At 51.1% G+C, this 10,000-nt stretch overlaps 1 protein-coding gene across 5 annotated transcripts in view; it reads left to right on the top strand.

Annotated features, from left to right (window-relative positions):
* The window catches only part of LOC113570017 (roundabout homolog 1-like), a 129,385-nt gene that overhangs the window by 107,184 nt on the left and 12,201 nt on the right, over positions 1-10,000 (top strand). For 4 of the 5 annotated variants that reach the window (XM_081702258.1, XM_081702260.1, XM_081702257.1 and 1 more), the window contains 11 exons: positions 1,392-1,597; positions 1,851-1,932; positions 2,244-2,409; positions 2,608-2,774; positions 2,943-3,064; positions 4,406-4,640; positions 5,723-5,844; positions 6,138-6,309; positions 6,997-7,197; positions 9,002-9,028; positions 9,865-9,907. In XM_081702258.1, coding sequence (XP_081558384.1) covers positions 1,392-1,597; positions 1,851-1,932; positions 2,244-2,409; positions 2,608-2,774; positions 2,943-3,064; positions 4,406-4,640; positions 5,723-5,844; positions 6,138-6,309; positions 6,997-7,197; positions 9,002-9,028; positions 9,865-9,907 — 1,543 coding nt within the window. The remainder of the gene's footprint in view (positions 1-1,391; positions 1,598-1,850; positions 1,933-2,243; positions 2,410-2,607; positions 2,775-2,942; positions 3,065-4,405; positions 4,641-5,722; positions 5,845-6,137; positions 6,310-6,996; positions 7,198-9,001; positions 9,029-9,864; positions 9,908-10,000) is intronic. The other variant, XM_081702259.1, reaches the window with a different exon arrangement.

The raw sequence follows: 10,000 nt of genomic DNA, 5'->3' as shown, positions 1-10,000 counted from the left end.
AGGTCGACATTCTTTTCATCACACTTCAATGAGCGTGCCCGGGAAAACCTTGCCAGGGCTGGCACCGGCACTAAATGAAGCTCCTCACGGGCACAGAAAGTACACGGATAGGTTGAGCGGAGTGCTGTGTTTGGAGGGCACAGACCCTGAAGACCACTGCAAATCTCTTCACGTATACGCAGTCAGTGGGAGACTGGCTGTGTGGTTTCTCTGACTGCTGTTTGGGCAGTGTGTGTGTGTGTGTGTGTGTGTGTGTGTGTGTGTGTCAGGGGGGTGGGAGTGTTCACTGGTTGGCCTGCTTTTGCCTGGGCTACTAATTGCATCTCGAATGAACACAGACTACCCTGAGGCTCAAAAAATACCGTGTTTCTATGGCAACCGAATACACAAAGACTGTCGGCGTCCTTGTCTCTGATTCCCAATTTATTCCTCCCCATCGAATTCAGACACACACACACACACACACACACACACACACAAACACACCCGGGGTGTTTCGGAAGATATCTAGCCCACCCGGCCTGTCTGCTGGGTACCAGCGATGATAACAATAATTACCACAACAGTTATTAAAACAGCCAAATTAAAATCCCAATGCTCCCCCTTCAAGGTCCACAAAAAGTAATTACACGTATGTCCCCAGCAGTAGAGGAGACTGCCCACTGCCCTGCCCACTGCCCTGCCCACTCGGCCAGGTGAGCGTCTGGCCTGTGCATCATGTATGTGGAGGTAATTGGCCCGGGGTGGTACCAGCCAGCGCATGACGGCTTTCTGGGCGCTGGGTAATGATATGGTGATTTTAACGCTCACTCCTCCACCACACGTACACAGGCAGGCGCGAAATGGGACTCCAGGCCTGTGTGTACACTCAATTACACTTAATGGAAATACAAGGATGGAGCAGGTTTGATTGAATCTAGCTGGCTCACTCCCCTCCATCCCCCTCTGCCACGCGTCTGTGTTAATAATCACACCACTCTGCCTGCGGCTGTTTTTCAGGTGTACATGCCTCTCCCCAGACACAAACACACACACGCACTCACACACACACACAGAGTCTTGGTGGGGTTTTTTTCCATTCTGCCATTGATGTGGTGGAAAGCTTCATGTCTAAACGGGATTTTTTTAATTGGTGTACTGAGGTTTTTTGGAGTATGTCACCGCAGCCGAATGATTAACCAGTTGCTGGAGGCTTTTAACATTTTTTTTTTTTTTACCTTTTTCCACCGAGCTCTGCTTTTTTTTTTTTTTTTTTTTTTTAGATCCTTCTCTTGTTTAGCTCTCTCCTCTTCTCCCTCATTATCTTGGTTTTGTTTACTCTGCCTCCTTCTTGTTTAGTCACCTCTGCCTCTCTCCCCTCTCCTGTCATCCCGCCGCGCTCGCGTGCGCAGTGGTGTCGGACCGGCCTCCGCCGGTGATCCGGCAGGGCCCGGAGAACCGGACGGCGTCCGTGGACAGCACGGTGCTGCTGAGCTGTCTGGCCACGGGCACTCCCCTGCCCACCCTACTGTGGAGGAAGGACGGAATGCTGGTGTCCACGCACGACTCCCGCGTCTCCCAGCTGGACGGAGGAGGCCTTCAGATCCGCTACGCCAAGGTACACGCCGCTCCGGGCGCCGTCGTTGCAGACGCCTTTAGCAGCTCAGTCGCACAGGCGTACGACCCATTCTACCCGTTAGATATCCTTCCTCCACCACAGTCTGTTAAGCTAACCGAGGCTAACGCAGGATAAGCCAACTGGTCCTCTCGTCACACGCGATCGCCGTCGTTTCCTAGCTTTAACGGCCTCGTGCGTGGACGTGCGCCATGTGCCGAAGCGTTGGATTTCAGAGCGGGTTGTTTGTTTGCAGCTCGAGGACAGCGGCTTGTACACCTGCGTGGCTTCCAGTCCCAGCGGTGAAGCCTCGTGGAAGGCCTACCTGACTGTGGAAGGTACCATTCAGACTGCCCCCCCACCCCCCTTCACATTCCAAAGAGGGTACTATCCCTCCCCAGGCCTTCGGAAGGTTTTAAATACCAGATATGTTTGATCGATTATTGCTAAGTGCAGCAGTTCCATGTGCTGGATAGAAGCAAGCGTAGAGTCCCAGAAGAGTCATGTGCACTAGCAGGTGGTCTCTTATAAACAGTAGCAGGCGGTGGTCTGCAGCTGGCCTTGCTTTGAGCTGAGATCTGCATGTGTGTGTGTGTGTTTGTGTGTGTGTGTGTGTGTGTGTGTGTGTGTGTGGTCGCGCCTCGTCCAGAGTTCGGAATAGCTGCGCAGCCTGGCAGGCCCACTGATCCCAACCTCATCCCCAGTGCACCCTCCAAGCCGGAGGTAACCGACGTCACGCGCTTCTCCGTCACCCTGACCTGGAAGGCCAGCTTTAACGGAGCCACGCCCACGTCCTACGTCATCGAGGGTTTCAGGTGAATCGAGTGTGTGCGGGGTGGGGAAGGGTGGGGCAAAATCCAGTCCGTTTCAGGGGACTACGACGGGGTCATCTCGGAGCCGTACAGCTGTTGTCAGTGCCAGATAACATGGTCCCTGATTGGTTGCTGGTTAAAATATAATTAGCGATTTGCATATGAAAACTCTCTCTCTCTCCCTCCCTCCCTCGACCGTAGCCATGCGTCAGGGAGTAGCTGGGTGACGCTGGCCGACCATGTAAAGACTGAGTCCTATGTCCTGAAGGGACTGAAGCCCGGGGCGGTGTATCTCTTCCTGGTGAGGGCGGCCAACGCCTACGGCCTGAGTGACCCCAGCCCCATCACGGACGCCATCCGGACCCAAGGTGAGCCCAGTCCAACAGCAGCCAAGCCCCCGGGAGCCCGCGGGTCCATCCTTAAAAAAAACCCTTCTCTGCAAACTTTCCCCAACACATTGACCCCCCCCCCAAGGCAGCCAGCGCTGGTGTCGACAATGAGATCTCTTTCTCTGCTGTGTGTTTTCGGGTCTCCAGACACCCCTCCCACCATCCAGGGTGTGGACCACCGTCAGATCCAGAAGGAGCTGGGGGATGTGGTGATTCGCCTGCACAAGCCCACCATCCTGTCCTCCTCCTCAGTACGGGTGCAGTGGACGGTGAGAGAGGCCTCCGGCGCCTCCACCCGTGCTGGCGCTATAGAAGGAGCACTTTAGCCTGAGTGCTCCGTTTTGCACACGTAACGGATTTATTACGTGATGAAAAAGAGCAATAACGTACATCCTAGCGCATGTTCCAATGTCACCAAATGCTAGTCGGCATACCCACGTATTATTAGTAAAGACGATGCTGAAAGCATTGCATGTGTGTGCTGCTATGTGAGTGTTTGTATGATTGCGTCGCGCATGTCTTGCTTCAGGAGTGTCTACAGATGTGGCCTGTCTTGCAGTGTAATGTCGACTGGTTCGTACCCCCCATTTCAAGAGAGTCCCACTCGCGATCTAATCGGGACCACCTGTTCGGACCAAATGAGCTTTTATCGGTGGGTTGTTTAAACATTCCGGAGCACGCTCCTCTGTTCCGCCTCAGCAACCCTGCTGCCGCTGTGACTTCTTCGTGATGAACGATCTGCCATAAACACACGTCGGAGCGGCCGTCCCAGACGCGCACACGCACGGAATGTAAACAGTTTAGCCGGGCCAGATTGAGGTGCCGCAGGGGGGCAGAGGGTGGTGGTAGCGATGGTGGAGGGGGTGGGATTAGGCGTCCGGATGGTCAGTGCCTTGGGAATCTGGCCTTTTTTTTTTTGGGGGATGATAGGAAGCTCTCCTTCTCATTAGTCAGTAGCACGTCCGGGAGATGATGTACGACGCTGGATTTGTGCTAAATCTCCGAGGATGAGTGCACGGGATCCTTCAGATATGAGATCTCGCGTTACACAAAGCGGAGATGGAGCGCTTTGGTGTTCATGCTACTATCACCACGGAGGCGGAACAGCCATGGACGGATCAGAAGGCGCTCGCCTCCGAACCCCCCCCCCCGGCAGGAGGTGAGGTAACGGTTGCGGCTGCCGGGTCCGACCGCGTTGGTTCTCGGCGGTGGCTCGGAGGGGTAGTGGAGCCTGAGCCCTCCTCCGTACCTCGAATTGTCCCGTCTCCATGGTTGCCAGGCAACCCCAAGCCGTGTTATTTATTGAGGCTGAGATTGCCATTCACATGTGCAAGCTCTCCTTAATTGTGCCCCTCTGGAATAAATCCTAAAGTAGGCCTGGGAGAGCAAATTTTGAGCCAGCAGTTACTCTCAAAAAATCTATATGTCAAATGGAATATTTTTAATAATGTTTTACTGCACTGACAAGTCTGTAGTGTGTTTATATTTTATTTAATAATTTTTGTATGTTGTGAAATGTGTCGAAGTCGTGGTACGAAGACAAAGGCATCCAGTCTGGTGAAAAGTAACAGTAGAAACTACACGCGTGTTGTTCCCCTCCCGTCCTCCAGGTGGAGCAGCAGTCTCAATACATCCAGGGATACAAGGTCATGTACCGGCCCTCGACGGAGTCGGGAGAGCCGCGCGGCCAGTGGGGGGTGTTTGAGGTGCGTGTGTCTGGCGAGGAGGGCGCCGTAGTGCCGCAGCTGAAGAAGGGCGTCACCTACGAGTTCAAAGTGCGCCCGTTTTTCGACGAGTTCCAGGGCGCTGACAGCGAGGTGAAGATAGCCAGGACGCTGGAGGAGGGTGAGTGTCCACCCGGGGTGGAGCTCGGAGGAGGAGGCCGGGTTGGACCCCAGCCGATTCCCATCAGACTTCACATTTGTTATTTCCATGCCACTAACTAACTAGATTGCACTTCTCAGTATGATTCCAGTCCATGTGCAGGGATCTCTTATTAAGCTGGAAACCCAGAGTCTTTTCATGCTGATGGAGCCAATGCCATTGCGAGGCACTTTTCATGTCGCGAACGCGTAGAAAAAAACGCGTTTCCAACAAACCACGGTAAACTTTTGGAGTGCTCCAAGTTTCCATGCTGACCACCTCAATGTTCCGCTCTGAGTGGCCGGGCAGACTGCGGTGGAGCGAACCGCATGGCTAATTGCGTTTCGAGCTCTTCCTGCTCCGTCTGGCCCCAGACTGCCTGTTTCCCCGCAGTCTGAATAATATTTAAGCACAAAGTGATTAACCAGCACTGCCTGCAGCAGAACTGACTCACTCTAATTACACTCATCAGCCCAGTGTCAGGCGCACATGGCATATGGGCCGCAACTTTCTAATTAATTCTTTCCTCTCCAGAAGAATAAGCACCAAATTGAGGACCCCCAGCCATTTCCCGATATCATAAAGACACATATTTGTAGGGCACCTCACCGTTTGTGGGTTTAAATGTGACCCAGGGGGGCTGGAGCGTCAACAGCAAGCACATGCTGAAGTGTAGATACCGCACGCGTGTGGTTTTCAATGCTGGATTTGCACACACACTTCCACTAAGCGTGCTGCTGTGGTACTGGGAGCGGTTCCTGCCTGGGGTACAGCAGTGTGAAAGTTTGTTGCTTATAGAAAACCCAGCAGGAGAAAATATGCCCTAAAGTTGCACCATCGATTCAGGGTCACAGCCGTGCAGTCACGCCGCTGCTAGTTACGTGACGCAGTCACACCCCTGCTAGTTATGTGAAATGACAGACTTGTGTCTGGATGCGCAGACCACCGAGTGATGGGTCCAGCTGATGCAATAACCTGGAAACTGGGGCCAAGCAGAGTGCAATGTGGCAAAGAAACTAGCTGACATTAGCTTTAGCTCGATATTTTCTCCCTCATCATTGCAGCTCCTAGTGGTGCCCCACGTGGGGTGACAGTGACCAAGAGTGATTCCAATGGGACAGCCATCCTGGTCGCCTGGCAACCGCCTCCTGAAGAAGAGCGGAATGGAGTGGTCCAGGAGTACAAGGTAATAGGAGGACATCAGTGTTCTTCTGCACACAATGTCAGCAGTGGGTCACATGCAGGGAAAGTACAAAGAGCGATCAACTACTGCAGAAGAAGTATATTGCCCCCTGGTGGCTAGTTCACTCTTTGCAGCTTACAACTGTGTGAATGGATTGCACATTAATATTAGTTACACTTAGTGATGAAATAATTCCTTGAATTTTTGAATAGATGTATTAAACGATTAACTCTAAATAATTACTGACGATGTCTGAAATATTTTTTTTTCATCTTCTCTCCACATTTCCCTTGTAGATTTGGTGCCTTGGCAATGAAAGTCGTTACCATGTCAACCGGACGGTGGATGGTTCCACCTTTTCCATTGTCATTCCCAGCCTGTCGCCCGGCATCCGCTACAGTGTGGAAGTCGCTGCTAGCAACGGGGCTGGCCCGGGGGTCAAGAGCGATGTCACCTTTTTTCAGCTGGGTTAGAGCACCACCCCTCAGCCCCCACTCAAACACATACCCATAAACACAATTAGTCCTGCGTCACAAAACACAAAACCAGTAGATTAAAAAAAAAAAAAGTAGATGAAACACCACACTTTTCAACTCGGGAATTATTTATCTGAGACTTCCCAACTGCAGTATGACTACGAGAAGTGCGATCTGTTTGATCTGTTGTGGACTGCTGGTCTCTCCAGTCGCACTGTACACAACTGTGCTGGCAATAGCAGCCATTGCTCGGGGCTGTGAGCGGTCACTAATAATTACAGCCTCGCTCGCACTTCAGCTGAGGGTTTCTCAGCTGCACACACGCACAGAACTGGCAACCGCGAACATAAAACATGTGAGCTGTTTCAGTGCTTCCACCCTTATCATTAAGGTACCAGAATTCATTTATTGGTTTCTTTTCCTAAGACCTCTCACAGTTCCACATCTTCTTCCTCATACCCACTGTACTTTTAGTGGACATAAGTGGAAATGTGTTGTACTACAGTATTATTATCCCTAAGTATCCTGTTCACCTCTATTCTTACAAACTGCAAGAAGACCGAAGTCTAAACTCACTTTCTATCAGCTAGAACGTCTTTCTTACTCAAGGGTGAGTAAGTGATAGCTGTCGCTCGCGTACTGTAGCGATAGCGCTTACGTACTGGCTGTCCGTCGGCAGACTCCTCTGGCCAGATGGTGGACGGCGCAGACGACCAGGACGCTCTCTCTCACCTCTCGGACGTGGTGAAGCAGCCGGCCTTCATCGCGGGGATTGGCGCCACCTGCTGGGTGGTGCTCATGGTCTTTAGTGTGTGGCTGTACCGCCACCGCAAGAAGAGGACCGGCCTGAGCAGCAGCAGCTACGCTGGCATTCGCAAAGGTGTGCGCGCGCGCACGTGTGTGTGTGTGTGTGTGTGTGTGTATGAGGGTGTTTGGGGGACAGTGAAAACATGTTTTTATATATATATATATATATATATATATATATATATATATAACTCTACTCTACTATGATGACCTTCTCATAGTTGACAACAGATGCCTGTTTTTTTTGGGGGGGGGTTTTGAGAGGGGGATGGGGAATTGGGTTGACTAAGGTCCAGTGGAACGTTTACCACTGTTATATGTCTTTCCCATGAGGCAAACTTTAGGAAGAGTAATAACAAGGCACAGCACCTGGAATGTGTCCTTCAAGAGCCCACAAACACAGCGACCACTTCGCAGTCCCAGAGATATGACCTCATCGTCAGCAGGCTCAGGAAATTAAACCATGTCGACTCTTCTTAACATTAGTCTCGGCTGCTGATACAAGCAGTAAACGCTGTAATGTTGAGGCAGAAACAAAATCCTGAAAGAGGTTCTAGCTATGAACTAGGCTATGAAAGTCTACCACCATTTTTAATTATTCAATAAAGAGAATATCAGTGTAGAGTAGAGTGTGTGATCACTTTCACCCGACCGTATTCCTGCCGCTGTTTGGGCCCGCACATTGGTGCTGCCGTTCTCAAGTGTTTGTTTGAATCAGATCGAATTACTTGAAACATATTTTTTAAAACTCTTCCTGTGCAGTTGTTTACTTTATTTAAGTAACTATTCTATTCAAATAAAAAAGTCGGTGAAAAGATGGTATTTCAGCTCCCCCTCCAACAGAAGCGGGGGGTGGGCACGTGCTCCATGTGCTCTGTTGCCCGGATGCCTACGGACAGAACACCGGGAACGCTTGCGGTCGCTTAGCGGACGGCTGCGGTGTTACAGACGATGATGGCAGACCCGTGCAGAGGGGTCAGTTGGCCACCATATGACAAAAACCAAGGCAACAGCATGCAGGCAATTGGCTCTGACAGCCAAACATAGCTGTGATCAGCTGTGACAATGTTAACGGAACGTTCTGGAGCGCTCCCCGAGGCAAAGGGTAGCCTGCGAGCAGAGCTCACGCTGCACCCCTGCCGTCGCCGTGGTAATTTCATTTCATTGGCCTCCGTGGCGACGTCCCCACCCCCTCCTCTGGTACTGTCAGGCATGACTGGTGTCATCTGCTTTCATCCCAGAATTGATGGAGGCAGCTAAACTGATAACATGGTGTGGGGGGGGGGGGGGATGTAAAAATCTTCCACCAGAGCTGAAAAAAGCCTGACGATCAGAGGAGCAGCACATCAGAGACAGCGCTGACATTCACGAGTTGACATTTGGGGTGTGGGTGGGTGTGTGTGTGTGTATGTGTGTTTGTGTGTGTGCGCGTACACACATGTTGTATTGTGCTCTTGTGTCAGGCAATTGGAATTGAGGATTACACTAACTCAATTCTCAGACTCTTGGTAACCACGGTCGCAGTGCCAGAACTGTTCAGAGCTGATCTCAGCTGTTCAAAACTGAGAGCTTTAGCTGATCTCCTGTAAACTCTAGGACAAGTATGCTGTCTTTGCATCGCATCGCAAACAAATAAGCTCTCATTCCGTTTTATTATTTAAAATACTGTCGGAAGGTTCCCCCCCCCCCCCCCCCCCCCATAATGAATAATTCTGATTTGGTACTGCTATAGCTGAATATATGTGATGTTTGACGCATGTTTTTCTTATCATTTGCCGTGCAAATGAAATCTCTCTCCTGTGTTTTTCATTTTCTCTCTCTCCCTCACTGTAATGCTCTCCCTCAACCCCTAATCCCCCCCTACCCCAACACCACAGTTCCATCATTCACCTTCACCCCAACAGGTATGCGTAACTCTCATGTCACCTTAATGTTTTGTTTCTAATGTTGGGCAAAGCCGTAGCAATGAGAAGAAAGTGGCGAGATGTGGAGCGGCACTTTAACTTGGTGTTGTTGAGCGGCCCTTTAACTTGGTGTTGAGCGGCCCTTTAACTTGGTGTTGAGCAGCCCTTTAACTTGGTGTTGAGCGGCCCTTTAACTTGGTGTGGCTCACCTCAGAGCAGCACCTGCCGTGTACCGGCAAACACCCCCCCCCGAGCATGCCAGAGATGTTTGTGGTGGTTTAAATGATGCACAAATGATGGAGCACTTTTTGTGTGTGTGTGTGTGTGTGTGTGTGTGTGTGTGTGTGTGTGTGCGTGCGTGCGTGCGTGAGTGAGTAAATGTTTGTATGTGTGTGCCTGAGTGAGCGTATGTGTGTGTGCATGTTTTGAGGCTATTTTGTTGTAACACTCCAACAGAACCTTGCATGCCGTTAAACACCCTCAACTACAGCCCCTCACGGCTCTCGGTGTACGCTTCCACTGACTAATCACGCACTGATTGCCATGTCTTTGAACTTTAATTCTCATCTCCAAGTATGTGTGGCCCCAGGGCCTGATAGTATCCCATTGCAGCTTCCCTGCCTCTTGCAGATGTTATTTGCTCTGCCTGGCAGGCGAGGCTTACTGCCGTTCGTAGCTGTAGGTAAATGCAGGGTGCATTCTGTTTGGATGAGTGAAAGGAGCTTTGTGCGTGAGGCGCTGTGTGCTTGTGTCCGTCTGTCAGTGGCCTGTGGTTTGTGTCTTGAATAACAGCAATGCTGGATGATTCATGCCTGTTCTCTTCCCACCTGCTCTAGTGGCCTATCAGAGAGGAGGAGACGCTGTTTGCAGTGCTGGAAGGTGAGTAGTCTTACTCTGCATGGGTGTGCGCGTGTGTGTGTGTGTGTGTGTGTGTGTGTGTGTGTGTGTGTGTGTGTGTGTGTGTGTGTGTGT

This window comes from Electrophorus electricus, chromosome 19 (assembly GCF_041902795.1).
Source record: "Electrophorus electricus isolate QZ-2024a chromosome 19, ASM4190279v1, whole genome shotgun sequence".
In the NCBI taxonomy this organism is placed as follows: Eukaryota; Metazoa; Chordata; class Actinopteri; order Gymnotiformes; family Gymnotidae; genus Electrophorus; species Electrophorus electricus.
The sequence above is the reverse complement of the archived record's forward strand: the minus strand, read 5'-3'. Positions and strand labels throughout refer to the sequence as shown.